This window comes from Podarcis gaigeae, assembly GCF_964106915.1.
Source record: "Podarcis gaigeae genome assembly, chromosome: 3".
NCBI classification, from domain to species: domain Eukaryota; kingdom Metazoa; phylum Chordata; class Lepidosauria; order Squamata; family Lacertidae; genus Podarcis; species Podarcis gaigeae.
Window position 1 is genome coordinate 90,135,926 of NC_139680.1, and position 21,178 is coordinate 90,157,103.

Genomic DNA, 21,178 nt, shown 5'->3' on the forward strand with positions numbered 1-21,178 from the left:
AACATGTGCTCTGCCACTGAGCTACAGTCTTAAACCCAAAGTGTAAAAGATAGCTATTGGTAGATTCCAGCAGTCCTGTTTAGTGGTGTTCTTCTCCCTATCTGTAGCATTCCACATACAGTCGTACCTTGGAAGTCAAACAGAATCCATTCGACTACCAAAAAGTTCAGAAACCAAAGCATGGCTTCTGATTGGCTGCAGGAAGTTCCTGCAGCCAATCAGAAGCTGCAGAAGCCCCATCGGAAGTCTGGCTTCCAAAAGAACATTCAAAAACCGGAACACTCACTTCTGGGTTTCGATCGTTCAGGAGCTGATTTGTTCGGGAGCAAAGACGTTTGAGATCCAAGGTATGACTGTACTGCTAATACTGGTGGTCCATATATCTCCCAATGCTCTATACTCAAAATCAACCACTTTGGCCACACCCATCTTTGACATGCAGCCCCCACAGGGTTGGCAATGGGTGACTGTGGCCGTCAGCTGAAAAAAGGTTGGCCATCCCTGTTGTGTAGGAATGAACAATGCATTGTACCTAAAGATCCCCTTACATTTTTTAATGTGACCTTCCCAAGATGGCATACTTCTCTTAAAACAACAACAACCAACATTTCAATTTACCTTATACTGCCCCAAAAAGGGATGTCTTCCACCAGAAATCAGCATATCTTCATCTCGATCCAGCATGCATCTTACTGGGCGACCAGTCCTGTAAGGGCACCAAAATCAGGCTGAGAATGAGCCTGTGTCATATAATTGACACAATTTATTTTCATACATACGTATGTACAACTTACAGGCAATCCCAAAAACCGAATTTGAATAGCGTACAGGGATTTAAAAAACAAAAACAAACTTACAATAAGCTAATAAAATGCAGGTGAGACAAGGTTACTGATTATACAGCATCACTATAAAAAATGACTTTGAAACAGAGTAAGGGGGAAAGATTTTGCAGCACTAACAACACAATCCCATACATATTTATTCAGAAGCAAATCACACTGTGTTCAGTGTAGCTTATTCTCGGATAAATGCACACAGAAAGGCAGCCTTAATGCATTAAAACTAAAAGGCAGAGAAATTTAAATGTCACAGAGCTAAAGCAATATGAAGCTACAACATAAGTTAGAAGGCCTGGGAAAATTTAAAAAATGTTCTTGCCTGGTGCCCAGTTCATCAATTTGTGCAGTTGTCTCATTGACAAAGCTGTAATTAATATTTCCAGTGTGTCTGCTCCAATACTGAAAAATTCACTGAGGAATCCTGTGTACTTTATCATCCTTCCTCTTTATCCAGTAAGTCTACTGTGGACAGCTGAAATCATCCTAACATTTATTTCTCCATATTTTAATTAATGGTAGATCTTTCACTTCCCACTGTTTTTAATCAATCACTTTGCTTCCATCAGCAAATGGCAATTTCCTGTCCTGTTCCAAGTTCTTTCAAAGGCACGGGAAGTAGTGCTATAACCTCCCAAATCCCTGGTATTTCATGAATCTTACTCACTGATCCATTTCCAGAATTTCTGGGTTTGGGCAATGCCACTGAATTGGAATTGTCACTTTAAAACAAATTATTGTAGGACTTGCTTTTAAAGGCTCTGCTCTTTTCTCTGACTAAAGTAAAGGTAAAGGTAAAGGTACCCCTGCCCGTACGGGCCAGTCTTGCCAGACTCTGGGGTTGTGCGCCCATCTCACTCAAGAGGCCAGGGGCCAGCGCTGTCCGGAGACACTTCCGGGTCACGTGGCCAGCGTGACATCGCTGCTCTGGCGAGCCAGAGCCGCACACGGAAACGCCGTTTACCTTCCCGCTGGTAAGCGGTCCCTATTTATCTACTTGCACCTGGAGGTGCTTTCGAACTGCTAGGTTGGCAGGCGCTGGGACCGAGCAGCGGGAGCGCACCCCGCCGCAGGGATTCGAACCGCCGACCTTTCAATCGGCAAGTCCTAGGCGCTGAGGCTTTAACCCACAGCGCCACCTGCGTCCCTTCTGACTAAAGTACCCAATACTAATTATCTTATTCTATAGTTCTAACTTGAAGATTGAATCCCCCCACACCTTCCAGAGCCTGTTTTGAAATCCAGAAGTTCTGCATCAGTGGTGGCAAAACTATGGTCTCCCAGATGTTGAGCTCCAAATCCTATTGTCATTTGTCATTATTAAATTGATTAGCTTCTCTTCATCGGCATTACAACAGTTTAATATTTAGATTAAAAACAGTTAAAACAGGCTACAGTCAAAATAACAGTGTTGATCCTGAAAACACAAATTTGAGATGTCCATTGGTCCAGTATGGCCAATGCTCAGGGATGGTGGGAGTTTAGTCCAATAACATCTGGATGACCACAGCTGCTCTGTCCACCATTGAACTTACAGGAATCCAGTGGGTTCCAGGTGGTTCTGGTAGCTTCTGTGATGCAGAAGAGTGTGTTGGCAAGGCTTCCAGAACTAACTGTGTTGAAAATTAACAGTCTCACTTTAATAATTAAGCTTGTTTTTGTTTTTTGCTTGCCTTAGAAGGAGGAATTCTTCTCTTGCAATGAACCATGAAGATACTTTTCATCTACTTTTCCTAGAGTCTCCTGAAGATGAACATGCTAGATCAAGTTAAATTTGACTTGAGTTTTTCTGATTTGTCCGTCAGTGACCTATTACTGTCCAGCTCTGCTCCCCCGGCCCCACAACAGCTTTGAAGTCACTACACCCCACCCCAACCCCATGCCACCTCCAATAGGATTCTGCACTTACTCCTTCACCTCCCAATTGTACCAGCCAATGCTGGTCCTTCACCCTTGCAGTTCTTTATTTTATTTTATTTTATTTTATTTATTTATTTAAAAACTGAAGTCTTTTATTAAAAGTCTTATTCAAATTTCACAAATTTAACAAAAAGGAGATATATAAAAAAGGACCAAACCCCCCCCCCAAAAAAAGAGCAAAAAAAGCTCACAAACAAAAAAAGGGAAAAGCCTTGCTTCTGGATTTAGTTTCAACCACATCGAAGGCCTGCTTTTGAACTGGGCCTAACATCTAAAACTCAGAAAAACATGTTCTGTTGTGTAGTGGGGAGAGGGGCAGGCTATCCCAGGGAAGATATAAATAGTTCTGAATATCAAAGCTGTGTTGGTGAGGGGGAATCCCTTTAGCCTGTTGATCCAGGAGTCTAATGACTGCAAAACTTAGTCCTTGTTAAACTAGTGGCCTTCTCTAAGGCTACAAGATATGGGTGGGCTGACCATTTACAATACCGCGCCACATTTATAATTAACAGCAAACAAGTCAAAAGTCAAATCACACTGTAAACTGGTTTCCATCATGTTCCTTCACAGCAGTGGAAGCTGCTGCTCTTCCCCATGCTGGAGAAGAGTAGTCCCCCATCATGCATAGAGCAACACAAATAAAGATGCACAAAGTGCTCAGTTATGTGCATGTCTAGTTCATACTGTTTCTCTCTCACACAAAGGAATGGAAACTTTCACAAATTTCCTTTGCCTTTGAGCATTCATGCGGAAGACGCCTGTCAAATAGGAGGCTATAAGCATGATAGAAAATGGAGGTCTTCTGCAGTATCATCTAGGATGGCTTTAAAAGAGGATTAGATGAATTAATGAAGGAAAAGTACCTGCTAGCTATGATGGGTATTGCTCTGTCTGCATAGTCAGAGGTGGTAATGCTTCTGAATAACAATTACTGGAAACCTCAGGAGGGGAGGGTGCTATTGTGCTTGAATCCTGCTTGTGCGTTTCCCATAGACAACTGGGTGGCCACTGAAAGCAGGATGCTGGACTAGACAGGCCATTGGCCTGATCCAGTGGGCTCTTCTTAGGTTCTTATGCAGAGTTATGAACTTCTAAGTGGTGAAAGGAGCAGGGTAACCGTCCTGCCAAAGTAAATGCAGATGTTCTACATCTGAAACAAGTCCATAATCTTGATCCTCTTATAAACAACAAAGAGTTATCCTAATATTCCACTTCAGGTTATCCCAATGTGGCCATTCATCACAACTTACTTATCTGCAGCCACTGCTACAACTGTAGAGAGAATGGTGTTTCTTGTCTCTTTGCCTCCAAATCCTCCTCCCATTCTCTTGACTCGAACCACAATTCGATTTGACGGGACCCCTAAGGCATTGGCAACAAATTCCTGGTACCAAAAAACAAAAAAATACATCAGCCTACAGGCAACAATAGAGTCACTGAGAACAAGGCACAAGAGCAATCCTACTCTTGAAAAGACGTTTATATATACACTACAATACAGTGTCACCAATTAATGAGCATCTCACTGGAATTTCTAGTACTGCTCTGAAACATCTTTGGCTAGCTTACTGGCTCACCTGTAATTAATAGCACAAAGAAGCACGAAGTCCAGGTCTCTTTGGTGTCCATTTATTTACAGTGGTGCCCCGCAAGACGAATGCCTCGCAAGACGAAAAACCCGCTAGACGAAAGGGTTTTCCGTTTTGGAGGTGCTTCCGTTTTGGAGGTGCCCTATGGCTTGCTTTGCAAGACGAAAATGTCTTGCAAGTTTTTCCGACTTTTTTCCCCTTTTTCTAAGCCGCTAAGCCGCTTAGCCGCTAATCCGCTAAAAGCCGCTAAAAGCCGCTAATAGCGCTAATCCGCTAAGCCGCTAATGGGCTTGCTTCGCAAGACGAAAAAACCGCTAGACGAAGAGACTCGCGGAACAGATTCTTTTCGTCTTGTGAGGCACCACTGTACATAGGACTTTTTACAAAGTTGAGTGGGAAAGAAGGACTGGTAGCTTTGAAGAATAAAATATAAATGCCTCCATTTCTCCACAAACATGCAGCTTTTTGAAGGTGCAGATCTAGCAGGCAGAGTTTTGTTTTTGTTTTTCAAGTGCAAATAGACTCATCAGGGGAGGTGCTGATAAGTTGTGGTTTCAGGGCAGGCAGGCAGGCTGGCAGAAATTTATTTTTAATGCTTCATTTCCCCGGCTGCTGTCCTAAAAACATGAGAAGAGCCCTGGAAATCTAGTCCAACACCTGTTCTCAAAGCAGCCAAGCCAGATGCCTATGGGAGGCACCCAAATGCAATAGCACTCTCCCCCCTAATGATTCTCAGCAGCTAATACTCAAGTAAAACATAGGCTGAGGGAAATTCCTCTACTGAAATTAACATCTGTATTGGTGGATTCCTCATGGTACAAAGGTCTACAGTGGAGGAGGGAAATGTTACATTCTGTTTCTCTGATTCCATTAATTTTCAGCCCATCCTGCACTGATGCTAATGCTCTTTTAAAAGCCTGCATGTTAGATGCAAATATGAGTTTAACATCATGTGTAGTTTGTCCCAACCAGCAGATGGCTCCACATCTTAGGTAGAATACTTCTGAGGTGGAAATGGGTGTGCCGCAAATAAACTGAAATCACACAAATTCATAGAAGGCCATGCCTTAAATTCCTGCTAACCAAGCTGGCCAAGGAGACTGAATCTCACACTCTGGGCAACCTCAAATCACAGAACAACAAAAGATGGTACTCCACAAAAACCACAGGATGCCTTTACTCCAGCACTGCCCTGTGGCTTCTTCATAAGCATCCAGTATTTATAAAAGGAGACAAACATAATGGCGAAGCACTTATGCAAACCAGGTAGGTTTTTGTTCAGCAATCTCGCACAGGTTTTGTACTTCAATTTCATGGCTTCATTCATCATCTTAACGCTTTCACAAGGGATTGCCTCACCTGTGTCTTTGTTAGGTTCTGAGTAGATACAAAGAGCTCCATTTCTCCATCTTCTCTCTTTGGCACAGCAATAGTACAGTGAGACTCCAGATAAAAATGCTCCTGTCCACCGATATATATCTCACCTGGAAGGGGAAAAGAAGAAACCTCCCAATGTAGTAACTATCTAAGTCCAGAGGATTATTTGGGACTTAAATGAGCCTTCCAGCCACCAAATTTCTTCTTCTGAGTGCTCAAAATCTAAGGGCTCGGGAGGAAATGAAGATCCTGTGTCTATCGCTTGCCTTCATCACCTTGCTGCCACCTACAGCACCACCTGCGGAACTTCTCCCAGTTCCCAAACAATCTCTCTTCCTTCCCTCTTCTCTTTAATTTATTCTTAATGGGAAGAAACTAGATTCCCTGGACTTTTACACCACTCAGAGATCGGAGTGGCATGCAACAGTCTACAGTTTCCCATCACAAGAGCCCTCAAACGAGCCACACCTCCCAGAGTAGAGACCACTCCATTGTGCTCTTAGCCAGAGCAGTCAACAGCCAACTGTCAGTATTTTGTAGGTGGGTGGGTTTCAAGCGCATACCAGGACATTTAGATTTGCACACAATTCAAGTGCAACAAACTTTTAAGAAGAAATGGACTTTTTGCAGTTAAGAAGTTGATGGGGGGGGTGAATTGAAAAGTGTGGAATGAACGAATGATAATGGGGAGATGTATAAACACTCTTCAAGCAGGATGAACACTCCTTGTCACAGAACTTCCCCACATAGATATCTGAAGATGAGATACACTCCAACCTCCACAAGGTAAGCTTTGTGCAAGCAAATCAGGATAAAACCTGGAGGAGCCCTCAGACAAGTTGGGAGCCTCCAACCAACCAGTTTGCTCAAGGAAATGTTGCCAAGTTTCACCCAATTCTGGGAAATGGGGAGAGCTTGGGCCCAACCATGGAGCAAACCAATGTGTTCTACTGATGGTTCTCCCATTTCTAACTATTTTTTCCAGAATTGGAATGTCAAGTATTACACCAGTATGATTGATGTGAAGACTGCATAACATTAATGATTTTCTGAGATGCACATAACCTTATAAAGAAGAAAAAGGGATCTCACCTTCCACAATATGATCAGCCTCTTCAAATCCTTTCTGGATGTTCCCTTTCTCAATCTTCCTCACAAGCTCAAAGAAGGACTGTTTTTCAATGGCTTCCTGGGAAAATTACAGGAAAATGATGGATATTTGGAAGTGCAGCAGACAGCTTTGCTTGCTGTGTATAGATGCCCTCGAATCTCTGGCTTTCCATTCTGCTTGATAAAGTGCTGCATAACTTAGCCATGGTTGGGTCACTTCTAAAACATAACCTCACCTATTTTGCATCTGGGATTAGGGACAATACAGAACAGAGATCCTCTACTTTTGACAGTTGTGTGGAAGAAAAAACATTTTGGTGAAGCAGTGTAAGTGTTGCAGGAGTGAAAAAAGCAGCACACAACCCAATTCCATGTTCTTCACAACTCCCAGAGCTTCAAGATCCATCTCTTTATTGGATGCAGTCACCCTACTTGCATCTCCTGTTCATCAGCATTAACATCAGTATCCAACCTTGCCGCTGAAATAAGTATAACAGACTTCCACTCACATGACAGGACTTTCCTTTATTCACTTCCACACTGCAGCCTCCAGCGTGCCCTCAAAATCTTCCCCAGAGGTTTGCAGGACCTCCAGAGCAGGTTTTGAGGGTGTATGGAGGGTTGCAAGATGGAGAAGAGGAAGTGGAACTCTAGTTACTCTGCAGAAGTCCACCTGTCCAGCAATGGATATACATTGGACAAAATCACAAGCGGTGTCCCTGCTGGAGCTAAGCAAGTCTGGGTCTAGCCAACGCTTGGATAGAAGACGATCTGGGACCATCTGCTCGGGGATATAGGTTGTATGGCTCTGGCCTATGAGGAATGGGCTTTATGCATGTAGGACAACACAATGGAATAGGGGCCAACATCTGTACGTCAGAAGGGGCCCAAGAGCAGAAAAAGACTGCCCCCTATGGACAGAACACAGGCTATACACATATAGCACACAGACAGTAGCTTTATGGAGCTAAATAAATTATTAAATAAAAGGAATATTCTGTGCCCTAAATCTCTCTTTCTATTTTCACCCATCCATATCAGAATCATAGTAGAACTCAAATAGCTGCCTCCAAAGGATTTTTTTAAAAATCTCGACTAATCATCCAGAAGGGGATTGCAGTAGTGTCACCTTACCTCAATGGTGACAATTGGTGTAAGGTCCTCATATGTGATCTTCACTGCTCTGGCAGCTCTTCGGGAATGTTCTTGTGTGTCTGCCAATATTCCACCAATGATGTGGCCAACACATGTGACCTACAAGTCAAAAGACTTCAGTTTATTCACTGACTTCTGGGAATCTCAGTTCTGTTTTGTTCTTTGTGCTGTGGCATTTAATTTTGGACACAGTATCTTTGAAATGAATCTTCATTTAAAGGGGGAGGGTCGGGATTTTGAATTAAGATATGCAGTTAAATAACAGTAGGAGGTAAAACTTCAATGCACACTGTCAGGGAACTGCCATCGGAGTTAGAGGTGCTGGACAGGCTCCAGCAGAGTAGGAGAGACTCTGCAGCAGAAGCAGGAACCAGCAGGGGGAGTGCAGGAGTTACAGCGGAGGGGAGGCTCTCAGACGCTTCTAGTGAGAATAGTGAAGAGGTAACTAGACCCCCTTTAGGAATTCCCTCCCTTCGCCGGAAACTGTCACGCAGAGAGTCACGAAAGCGCATGTCCGTCAAACAGCTTTTATGTTGGCGTAAGTTCCGTAGACGCCCACTGTCAGATGCTACCAGCGACTGACGGAGTCATGCTTTTGGGGGCTCCGTTAGTGCCTGGGTTTGGATGACCGGCCAAACCCCAGCGGGATCAAGCTTTTACGCACAAGCAGCTCATTATCCCATCACAGCAATCTGACAGTCTCCGAAAGCTGTTTGTGCAAGCAGAGGGCATCATGAGTGAACCAGCAGGAACCGGGGCAGCTGGAGCTGGAGCAGATCCAAGCCTGGAAGAAAGGTACAGGGCGTTGGAGGTCCAGCTCGCACTGCAAACGGCGAGGCTGGAGGAGAGGAGGGCTCAAGATGCAGATAAGGGGAAAACCACCCCACTTGCCAGAAGGGTGCCTGGATTGGTGCAGAAATTTGGGGGGAATCCCAGGAACTATCAAGCCTTTAGAACAGAGATGCAATATGCTCTCAATCTACTGTTTGATGACTTCCCCGATGAGAACTCTAGAGTGGCGTACGTGATTGGCCATCTAGAGGGAGGGGCGAGGGACTGGGTTCGCCCCCTGATGGCAGCCAATAATGAAATCTTAAAGGACACAATGAAGTTTTTTCGCGCCATGGACTTGATGTTTTCCAGCGAGATTGAGCAGGGGATGGTGCGCAGGGAGTTGATGGCTTTTAAACAGGGGAGCCGATCTGTACGTGAGTACTGGACTGAGTTCACCATGCTGATTCATAGACTGGGGTGGAACCTTGCTAGTGAACCTATTCAAATGCTATTTGAAGAAGGTCTCTCTCCGGCAGTGAAAGATGAACTTTCCCGGGCGCCTAGGGCGGAGTCTATGGACCAGCTGACTAAATCAGCGCTGTCCATAGGAGCACGCCAGGAGGCTAGAGCTTTGGAAAAGCGGGAAGGAAAGGGGGAACGTTGGAAGGACTTCCGCATTCCAGAGATTCCGGAGCAGCCTTTCCCGCCAGCAGAGCCGATGGAACTTGGAGCAGCGCGCGCGCGCACAGTTTCAAACACCAGTGAAGGGCGGAAGAAGGAGGGAAAGAGCGGCAAGAGATGCTATCTCTGCCAACAGCCAGGTCACTTTGCCAGAGTCTGTCCGCAAAGGAAGGAATGGCAAGGGATGGCAGGAACTGTTGGGGGGAAGGAGGAGGATGAAATGAAGGAGCAAGTAAAAGCCAACGCCTGGTTGCCAACATCGGGGCACAGCAGCCAGGCCAGGGAGTAGTGAACGTGCCCACGCCGGAACCCCCAAGACCAGCACTTGTGATAGAGGTGTTGCTGGAACTGGCAAACGGACACCCACTAAAGATAAGAGCGCTATTGGACTCAGGTAGCTCATGTAATTTCATGAGTAAGGAGTTTGCAGCTGAGCACCAGATACAGACTATCCCATTAAGTAAGCCTTTGCAGGTTACCACGATTGATGGGAGGGAGCTGTTGGGAGGAGAAGTGAGCCAACAGACTGTACCAATGATAATGAGGGTGGCACGGCACACAGAACTGATAGCGTTTAACGTAGCCACCCTGGGAGGAGCCCCTATTATCTTGGGAATGAGCTGGCTGGCACTACATGATCCGCTAGTAGGCTGGCATCAGCGCGTGGTTTCCTTTGGATCAGCACATTGCCTAGAACACTGCAAGGAGGGAGAGGCCCAGGCAGGCAGCAGGGCCACTCTAGCAGGGGTGGAAGTGATGGACAAGGGGAAGGTGCCACCACAATACGCTGACTTGATTGACGTATTCAGCGAAAAGGAAGCGGATAAATTGCCCCCGCACAGACCCTTTGACTGTCAAATTACCTTACTCCCAGGAGCACAATTGCCAGTGGGGAAGCTGTATGCAATGTCAGACAGTGAGATGCAGGAGTTAAGGGAGTTCATTGACAAGAATCTCAAGAGAGGTTTCATCAGAGAGTCACGAGCGGTGGGGGGCAGTCCAGTGTTCTTTGTGGACAAAAAAAACACGGGCAAGCCCAGACTTGTGTGTGATTTCAGGTCCCTGAATGCAGTGTCAGAACCAGTGACTTTCCCTATGCCTAGAATTGATGACATTCTGACACAGGTGAGAAAAGGGAAGATTTTTACCAAGCTGGACCTTAGGGGGGCATATAACTTGATACGTGTGAGGAAGGGGGATGAGTGGAAGACCACTATGTTCACCCCCTTGGGGGCGTTTGAGTACCTCGTTATGCCTTTCGGATTACAAGGAGGCTCCGCCTGTTTTCAATCATTCATGAATCACGTCCTGGGGCCATTGCTCTACAAGAACTGCGTAGCGTTCTTAGATGACGTCCTGGTGTACTCAGAGAATGAGGAGCAGCATGTGCGAGATGTAAGAGAGGTACTGAGCAAACTGCGAGAAAACCGGCTGTGGGTGAAACTGGAGAAGTGTCAGTTTCATACTAGGGAGGTGGAATTCCTGGGGTACCGGTTGTCTGACAAGGGATTGGCCATGGATCCCAGCAAGGTTCAAGCGGTACTGGAATGGAAAACACCAAAGACCAAGAAGGACGTGCAAAGGTTTCTGGGGTTCGGAAACTTCTATAGGAAGTTCATCAAAAACTTTGCCCATTTTACCGCGCCCATCACAGATTGTCTTAGTAGCAAAAAGAAATTTGTTTGGACGGAAGAAGCACAGCGGGCGTTCGAACGCCTAAAGCAGGCGTTTGCGTCGGAAGAACAGCTTCTGCACGTGGATCTACAACAACCAATGAGAGTGGAGACTGACGCGTCAGACCGAGCAGTGGGGGCCGTGCTTCTCCAGCCGGGAAAGGATACGTCGGAATGGAGACCGTGTGCATTCTTTTCGCGGAAATTGAACAAATCCGAGAGGAACTACACAGTGTACGACAGAGAACTGCTCGCCATTCATGAAGCATTCCGGAAATGGCGGCACTTGCTGATTGGGGCGCAACACAAGGTTCAAGTCCGAACTGACCACAAAAATCTGGAATATTGGAGAACAGCCCGTGTCCTGAACCAGAGACAAGTGCGATGGGCCCAGGAGTTCTCCAAATTCCACTTTGAGATTCGTTACGTGCCAGGTTCAGAGAACGTGAGAGCGGATGCCCTTTCCAGGAAACCTGAGTACTTAGAGGGGGAGGGAGCGCCTGAGGCAAGGCATGTAATCTCCGAAGACCGCTGGGTGTGTGGGGGGGCATTGGTGGGGCAAAGGGAACTGATGGAAGGTACGGAGAACGATGAATACGCCCAAGAGAAACTCAGAGAACTCAGGAGGACAGAAGAGAACACAGGGGGATTTGAAGAAAAGAACGGGGCGTTGTATTACAAAGGGGCACTGTACATACCAGATGGGGAACTGAGGGGCAGAGTACTCAAGCAGTTGCATGACAGCCCCACAGCGGGACATTTTGGACAGCACAAAACCATGTGGTTGGTTACCAGGGAGTTTTGGTGGCCCAAGGTGAGGGAGGACGTGCGGGAATATGTTAGGGGTTGCGACAGGTGTCAGCGAGCAAAAGGAGAGAGGGTGGCGCCAGCGGGGCTATTACAGCCCTTACCCACGCCAGAAAGGCCTTGGGAGGCAGTATCCATAGATTTTATGACGGACCTGCCAAAATCCAAAGGCAAAACAGCTGTCATGGTGGTGGTAGATCTATTAACCAAAATGTGTCATTTTATAGCCTGTTCACATGCGGTTACAGCGGAGGAGACCGCCAAGTTGTTTGTAGAGCATATTTTCAGGTTGCATGGCGCCCCCTTGAGGGTGGTCAGTGACAGAGGCAAACAATTTACTTCCAGGTTCTGGAGGAAACTTATGAGCTTACTGCAAGTAGAACTCAATTTCTCCACTGCCCGACACCCAGAAACTAATGGGCAAGCGGAAAGGGCAAACGGCATTTTGCAACAATACCTGAGGTGTTATGTAAAGGACAGAGAAAATGATTGGGTAGATAAGCTACCGCTGGCCGAATTTGCCTACAACAACGCGGAGAATGTGTCCACAGGGATGAGTCCTTTCCTGGCAAACTATGGGTGCCATCCCCGGGCATTCCCAGGAGAGGGGGGGGAGAGGTGGAGCGTGCCGGCAGCGGAACATTTTTTTGAAGAGATGGAAGCGATCCACCGTCAGCTTCAACTTAACTTAGAGAGAGCCAAGGAAGAATATAAGAAGCAAGCAGACAGAAATAGGAGGGAAGGTGAAATCATAAGGGTGGGAGACCGAGTGTGGTTGTCCACCCAAGGACTACCGTTCAAGGGTGGGAGTAAGAAATTGAGACCCAAGAAATTGGGACCCTTTGAGGTCATACAGCAGGTCAACCCAGTAGCATTCAAACTCAGACTGCCCAGTCACATGAAATTACACCCAGTATTTCACAGGTCATTACTGTCGCCGTACCGAGAGGGACGTGAGTGGGGGGAGCGTGAGAGAGAGGCCACCCAAACGCTCGTGATAGAAGAGAGAGAGCGCGACATGAACGTGGCAGGAATCATTGATTCCAGGTGGAAGGGGAATCAGGTGGAATATCTGGTAGAATGGGAGGGGGAAGTAGAGTCGGAAAACACTTGGGTGCCAGCAGAGGTAGTGAATGACGAGATCTTAATAGAAACATTTCATCAGCGTTTCCCAAGAAAACCGCAACCCGTGGCACGATTTAGAAGGGAACACTTTGGGACCACCGATGAGGAGGGAGAGTTTGAAGGGTTCCCAGAGTCAGGGGTGGGTGAGGAAGCTGCCTCCGACGAAGAAGAAGAAGACGGGGAGAGAGACGGGACGCCGTGGCTAGAAGTGTTTGAATCCTCTGATGACGAGGATTGCTCTTTCAGGGGCTTTCCGCCCTCACCGCCAGTGGGAGAGGAGGCGGGAGGGGGTGAAGGGGGGCCTGGGGGGGAGGTGGATGTCAGGGAACTGCCATCGGAGTTAGAGGTGCTGGACAGGCTCCAGCAGAGTAGGAGAGACTCTGCAGCAGAAGCAGGAACCAGCAGGGGGAGTGCAGGAGTTACAGCGGAGGGGAGGCTCTCAGACGCTTCTAGTGAGAATAGTGAAGAGGTAACTAGACCCCCTTTAGGAATTCCCTCCCTTCGCCGGAAACTGTCACGCAGAGAGTCACGAAAGCGCATGTCCGTCAAACAGCTTTTATGTTGGCGTAAGTTCCGTAGACGCCCACTGTCAGATGCTACCAGCGACTGACGGAGTCATGCTTTTGGGGGCTCCGTTAGTGCCTGGGTTTGGATGACCGGCCAAACCCCAGCGGGATCAAGCTTTTACGCACAAGCAGCTCATTATCCCATCACACACACAATCAGAAGTGACCCACTGAGTTCAAGTGGAAGTACTTGTTCTTCACATAAGAGTAGACAAGATGGAAGCTTTGCACAATATGTCTGCACCAGCTCGATTCCCCTTGATTATCATTTCAAGCACAGCAAGTTTGTGCCTTATCCTATTTTCTGCCATTCATTCCCATGCTTAGAATTCTACTAACAAGTTCCTGACATGAATAACTGTTAATACTTCATCAGGGAGGCATCAACATCTTGCAATTAGTTTGCAGGTTATCTGTGCAATTATTTTAATTCCAGCCCTTGTCCCACGTATCCTCCTTCATTTAGTAGAGGTTCTCTTCAATTTTTTCTTTTCTTTTCTTTTTGAACATGCACAAATCTACTAATTCACTACAAAATTTCTTCTATTAATTTCTGAAGGGGAGTACGGGGGTGAAAAGGTACTGGAAGCCTTTAGGTAGGAAACATAAGCAAATATTTGGGAATATCCTTTCTAAAGAACCGGCAGATGGATTTTATCTCCTGATCTCAGCATTAAGCATCATAGCATTAAGCTTGGAGAGAAAGACCTCTGCCTCCTCTTCAAGGGTAAAAAAAACCAGCATCCCACCACCAACTCAGCAGTTAATGCAGTTTGAAATGCTGACTTGAAGTGAAGATTCAGGGCACTCTCTGTGTGTCTCCTATCTTATCTGCAGTCTTGGCTTCAAGTCCTGGAAGACCTGCTCCCTGCCTTGCAGGCCTTTTCCACCTGGCGTGGGAAAGCAAGGCCCGGACTGACTCCAACTACAAAAGTTGAGGCTGCTAAACAGACTCTTGGTCTGGGGTATTGTTTGGAGAGGGGCGTTGTTGCTGTTTAAAGATACAATATCAATATCTGAGGAGGAGGAGGAGGAGGAGGATGTGGTACTTTGCACTTTATTTACAGATTAGGAGATCTTAGAAAGCAGTTGGGGCTGACAGGCCAAACCTGGCCCAGGGTTTGCAGGTTAGCCACTCTTGCCTTTGGTACAGCTTTGCACATTTTACAAAAGGAAGAGGAAAAGGTAACTACATACAGTGTCCTTTGCAAAGACGGTTTCATCATTAGCAATCCCAGTGACGTTACTCCCTGGAACATCCTTAGCGGAGACAAAACAGACAAAACCAGGGACATTCTGGGCCTCTGTGGTGTCAATAGAACTGAGGAAACAGAACAGCACAGAGAAGCATTACTCTATGTTATCTAGCACCACAGCTTATGTAAGCAGTCTCTGAAGAAAGGATTCCCTAGAGCAAGTTTGGCCAAAGTCCCAAAGCCTAAGTTGCCCAGCTGCCATGTGGCAGACTGGAGTCACAGCACAGCTTGACTCTTCCAGCCCATCATCTTGCAAGCTACTCTCAGTGATGGAAACTGGCTACATGTTGTTGTTGTTGTTTTGTAATATTCTTGAGAGTGGAGGAGGCAGAGGTGCATGGTGCCTCTGAACTGATCCTCTAACTGCCAGAGTGGTGGGCACTTGGCTATCACTAGTGTAAGAAAATAGATCTCTTGCAGAAGCAATACGTACACAATCTTGGCATGGGCTTTTGTGCTGGTAACTAGTGTTAGGTACAGCTCATTCTCGTAGTGAGGAATGTCATCACAATAGACTGCCTCCCCACTTGCTTGCTTGGCAGCTGAAAGATGCACAAGGGGTCTCCCCACCATGTCTTCAACCGACTGTCCAGGAGGCACTTCCTGTAACAAAACCAAAGGCTGGTCATACATGCCCAGGACTAGTGGTAGTCAAATGTTGATGCTAATATTGCTGGCAAATATAGTATCTTCTCCAAAGTCTAAAACTCCAGTACTGGCAGTGGGGCCATGAGGATGCATAGAGCAGTAATCGTCATCACATTCAGCCTCATGCAGAGCTCATTCTATGCAGGAAGAAGTGCTCATTTAAACAAATAAATAAGAGGAAAGAAGGCCAAAGTAAGAATGGGAATAAGTTCTTGATCAATATGAGACCTGGGGAACGGAGACAAAGAGTAGCACATTTTATAGAGCTGGGAAATGGAAGGCATGATCATTTGGTTCCTCTTACTTACCTGGAAAAACTGTACATTTTTAACAGGATCCTTGTGAAATAATTGAGTGGCGCTGGCATACCTAGCAGGGACTGTATCAGCAAGATTATTCTGTAAAAACATATTTGAAATCCAGTGTAAGTCTACTCATATGCCTCTTGCATTTTGCACAGAGCATTACTCTTATTTTTAAAAACAAACAAACCCAAAAACTTATGAACAGCTAATACTACCTATGCAACTTTCCCTCTTTGTGACCTGTGTAAAAAATCAAATCACCCGAAGTTCCAATTTTGGTCCATCACTAATTGTTTGAGAGACGAGTGATTTGAGTAAGGAGAAAGTCCCCTTTCCCTTTCCAGATTTCCCCCTTTCCCTCCTCCTCCTCCTCTTTTAGTCTGTTATGACAACTGTCCACTCCAGACCATGCCTTCATATCCTTAGAAAGGCCAGAAAGCTTCAAGGACCCAGAACCTACAGTGCAAAACACCTACCACAAACATCTTATTTCCTCTGTTATGGAGATGGGCAATTTGTGGCTTTCCATGTATTGTTGGACTACCAGTCCCATCATTCTTGATAATTGGCTATGCCTGCTGGGGCTGATGGGAGTCCAACAATATTGAAAGAACCACAGGTACCCCATTCCAGCCTTCTAGTATGCCAATTTCTAAAGGAACCCCTAGAACTCAATAGAATCTGTCTCTACACACTATGGATTCCTGCTGAACCCGCAACCCGGCAAGAAGATGGAACCACTCACATTGCCATTGAGTTCCCTGCCTAATTTCTGAAGCACTGTGAGATAGAACTTGAAGAAGAAGCTGAGGACAAGGGTCCGTCGGAAGTCCACCATGCCACCCGGGGCTGAAGGGGACAGGTTCATCTCGCCAGCCAGCAGGCCACAGGCTTCCTGCAAGAGCTTTTCCTTCCACTCCCTGTAGGGGCATAAACCATAATTTAACCCCAAACTCATTTCATTTGTTCCACAGTCCGTAGGCCAGGTCAGGAGAGCTGTAGCCCTCCGGATTATGTGGGGTTCTCCAGCTCCCATCAACTCTAGTCAGAAATACAAAAACAAATAAAACACGGTAGCAGAAACTGTCAGCAAGGGGTTTGGCATCCAAGACTCTCATGCAGGTACATGATGTTATTAGGTTGTTGCTTTTTCCTTGAAGGGGTAGGACATATGCAAAGACCCTTCTAACCCCTAGATCCAGCAAGCTTTGAAATATAAGCCACACCAGCTTCCTGATGAGGTGATCACCCAGGCGATGGGCCATGAAGGGGAATAATGAAAAGGGGATCTGTGTGAGATGGCAAATGAGCCCTCAGCTCACAGATAGTTAGAAGGACAATGTGAGAGTTGAAGAGTGAAGTGATGTGAGCCAGAAGAAAAAGCAGCAAGCTGGAAAGAGGATAGAAAATCTGTTTGAATCCGAGGCTGCAAGATGGACGAAGCAAGGCCCTTTTCGGGGTGTTAATGCTGTGAACCTCTCCACTGTAGGCTCAAGGTTGTATATATGTGTCAATAAACCATATATCATAAAGACACCACAGTCTCCACTGGGCCACATTCTGAAGAAAATTCGAACCCTGGGAATGCCGGGAACCCCTGGAGCCTTGCATCACTTGGAGATTGGGGTGGTGTGCAACAATAATTTCCTCTGTTACACAACATCAGGGTCTAATTCTCCTACCTTCCAATGAGCTCCTGACAAGTTTTAACAGCCAATACAGTTGTGGGAGCCATTCCTCCATAGCTCAGCTTAATATCTTGCACTTGATCAGTTCCTTCTTGAAACAGGACTCTCATCCCACAGGTCACTATAGCAATGTCATCCTCCCGCCTTGAAGCTTGCTTGAATGCTGAGAAATATTCACCCTAGGAAAAGAAAAGGAGAAAAATGTTTGCCTCAATTTGTTCTCTTTGAGGACACGTAGGATCAAGAGAATGGACAGGTTCACAGTCCATTTCTATACACAGAACTAAAAACCAGAAAGTTCCCAAAAATATGTATTTTATTTTCATCCCAGGGCAGCAAGTGTAAAAAAGAAGCTGTTAATGCATATCAACAATATTAACCATTCGTTTGTTTGTTTGTTTGTTTGTTTGTTTGTTTGTTTGTTTGTTTGCTGCCCATCTGACTGGGTTGCCCCAGCCACTCTGGGCAGCCCCCAACAAAAAAATAGTAAAAACACAAGACAACATCACACACTAAATTCATTCTGCAACTTAGACCTCTTCACTTTCACTAAACAGTGCATAAAATTAATGTGTAAGGCTAGTTGTTCACGTACTTCCTTCTCTATGAACACTGATCACTAACAGAAAAGTAGGAATGTCTGGATAGCAAAGTTTTGAGGGGGTTAAGGTAGCCCTGGGCTAGTTGACTATCCATTACCTCCAGTATCAGAATTTAGTGTTTCGTGCCCAGTTTGCCATGCAGTCAAGTGACAGTACCACATGTAAGATGGCAGAAGAGGCTGCAGTCTTGGACAGAGTTACTTCCAAATGAGACTTCTTAAAATGAGCAGGATTTAATGTTGTTTTATGTATGCACAGCAGAGGGTGCTGTGAGCTATATTTCTAAAAAGCAAAATTCACTGATTGGCAGATAGAATCACAGAACTGTAGAAATAGGAAGGAGGTTAAACCAGACATGGGGAACAGATGTTGTGGAACTTCTACTCCCATCTACCCCAGCAAGCATGCCTAAGGGTCAAGGATCATGGGAGTTGTACTCTCACAATAGCAGGAGGACCACAGATGCCTCATCCCTGGATTAAACCATCCCACTGCAACAATTCAAAACATACGTGTTTGGGTCGCCTTTTGCATTATTTGTACTGAGTCTCAAACTACACTGCTGCACGTTCCTGCAAAGCAGGCAAGAGATTCCTCCCAAGGCTGATATAACACTGGAAAAGGGAAATCTAATCAATGGTTTCATGCAGTCAGTGCCAGTTTCTATCTTGCACTATGAGACACAGCACCTCTGGGGTCCATATTGCTCTGCCCTGAAAAATAATGCAAGCACATTTCACTTTAGACCATGGAGTAGTTGTTTTTCAAACTTTCCACTGAATGTAGTTCTTCTGTTTGTTGTATTTCAGAGGATAGGCTTTGGGGTACTTACTTCTCAGTTTCCTCCCTTATCCCTCCAGTGATTACAGAGTGGCCGGACCAAACCAGACCAGTCAGTGAACTTGGGGGGGGGGGGTTCAGATATAAAAGACAACAGGACTCCTGCACAGACGCTACATAACAGACTCTGACTACATATCCATGAATAGACTTTTGTGACAGCAAACCCAGGCTTATGATTGATTGATTGATTGATTGATTGATTGATTGATTGATTGGCTTTCTCACAAGTGTGTCCATATCCTCCATGTCTATCTCAGCCATGCTTTAATTTATTTATTTTTACATGTACACCTAAATTCATGAAGTGCAAGTCAGCCTGATTCACTGAGAGAGGAGGTCACAATCTTTGCCCATCTTTTCCCAGGACAGCAACTCTGACCGAGTTACATTTCTACAACAAAACCACTTGGCTCTGATTAATATATTGGAAAGCAAAGGACTCAGCAGGGGAAGGGGATAGGCCTGCCTTCCATTTAGAGTAGAGGTGGGGAATCTCTGGCCCTCCAGGCATTGTACTGTAACTCCCAACATCCCTGACTATTGAGTGTGCCTGTTGGGAGGAGGAATGTGAGTTCCTCACCCCTGAATTACAGGTTCATTCTGGTCCCTCATTTGTGGCACAGAAACAGTTATTCCATGCCAACTTAATAACGGTATACTCTGTTGGAACAAGTGCTGAATCCTTGAGAACAAAGAAAACCTAAAATAAATATTACATGACCTCACTTAAAATCAATGGAATTCCATTGCTGGAAAACTACTGTAAGCTGGAGGAGTTCAAGAGGGACTTGTCCTCAACTAACCCTTACAATTTATTCCCAAACAAATGCTTTCACTTCAGGCAAAAAGAGGCAAAAAGAGGAACAAACTTGGTTCCTTTAACTAGCTGCCTTGAGTTTCCTTGAAAATTAGGCTAACTTCCCCCCCACCACCACTACACAATAAAAAAACATGAATAAATAATACCATTTTAAATATAAAGGCTGATCCTGAGCAACTATCAAAAAATTTTTAATCAATGAGCTCTTTTCCTAGAAGTAGGGCCTGAGAAGCAATGGGGGCTGAATAATGTGGTAAAATCTCTCTCTCTCTCTCTGTGTGTGTGTGTGTGTGTGTGTGTGTGTGTGTGTGTGTGTGTTACATACATACTCCTTCTTGTGCATATTTCAAAATGTCCCAGGGCTGTACTTCACTTGAAGGAGCTGGGGAGTATATTGGTTATTTTCTAGGAACTAGCAAGTGCTGTCTTTCCTTCATTTTCCTTTCATTTTTGTGATCTTCCTGCATTCCCGAGGATACTCACCTTTCCTTCAAGGATGGATCAGTAGAACCAAGAGAGATTTTGCCTTCCCATTAAAGTAACTGTTGCTCTCTACCTAGCTTTCAAAGCAATGCTATACTGTATTCCAATCACCTCACCTTCCTGCTGAAGGGAATCTCAACCGAGAGCAGTATTTCCTGAGGTTTAAGCTTAGTCTTCCTATAACCAGTGAAGAATGTCTCGTCCATCCTTATAGTCCTCCTTCCCTCTGCAAAAAAAAGACATTACACAGTGTGTGGGATGTGTAGGGAAATCATATTCCATTTCATTAATTCTTAGTGGGAGTGTTGCTGGTTTTGAGTCTCTGCAATGAGAAATGATGGAGCTATACTTAATGGAAGAATATATTCTAGCAGCTACAGTCATGCTGTAAAGTATATTCCCATAATGTGTGTGGTTGTGTTTTTTTTTCTCTTGTGTACTGTCAGGTATTGACTGGCATCAGCAACTTTTTGCAGGGTTAGGGTCTCCTGAAGACAGTCTAAATGGGTTAAGCAGGACATCCTTGCTGACAAAACTTGGGAAGGCAAACTCATTAACCCAGGACAGGCGGAAATTGGTATCAAATCAGAGGCTAAAAGGAGGCACTGTTGTGGCAGGGGGCATCCCCAGCATAGGGAGACCCCAAAGGAGTAACACCCTTTAGGGAGGAGCAAGGGGTTGTATTAGCATAGATTGTCATCTCTGGGTGAGAGCCAAGGATGGAGGGATGTTGGGTGGAGTAGCCACATTTGAGAGGCAGCTTGGTTTCATGTATACACCCTAAGTGTTTGTGGTTATGTGATGGCTTCAGTGGTAATCTGGAGTGAGAGGCAACAGGGAAGGAGATGGTTGTCAACAGGAGAGATGCGCCCTGCAAGGTTTAATGAGAGGGTTTTGTCTGAGCACCTTCTCATATA

General features: G+C 45.6%; 1 protein-coding gene across 4 annotated transcripts in view; it reads right to left on the bottom strand.

The window, feature by feature from the left end:
* XDH (xanthine dehydrogenase) overlaps positions 1–21,178 on the bottom strand; it is a 64,133-nt gene that overhangs the window by 16,129 nt on the left and 26,826 nt on the right. For all 4 annotated transcript variants that reach the window (XR_014562479.1, XR_014562480.1, XR_014562481.1 and 1 more), the window contains exons 14-24: positions 20,378–20,487; positions 17,508–17,692; positions 16,571–16,745; positions 15,829–15,918; positions 15,306–15,475; positions 14,814–14,937; positions 7,970–8,089; positions 6,818–6,914; positions 5,708–5,832; positions 4,010–4,143; positions 619–706 (exon numbers count right to left, since the gene is read on the bottom strand). Coding sequence is in view for 1 of the 4 variants with exons in the window: in XM_083732165.1 (XP_083588291.1) it covers positions 619–706; positions 4,010–4,143; positions 5,708–5,832; positions 6,818–6,914; positions 7,970–8,089; positions 14,814–14,937; positions 15,306–15,475; positions 15,829–15,918; positions 16,571–16,745; positions 17,508–17,692; positions 20,378–20,487 (1,418 nt within the window). In the remaining 3 variants the exon portion in view is untranslated. The remainder of the gene's footprint in view (positions 1–618; positions 707–4,009; positions 4,144–5,707; positions 5,833–6,817; positions 6,915–7,969; positions 8,090–14,813; positions 14,938–15,305; positions 15,476–15,828; positions 15,919–16,570; positions 16,746–17,507; positions 17,693–20,377; positions 20,488–21,178) is intronic.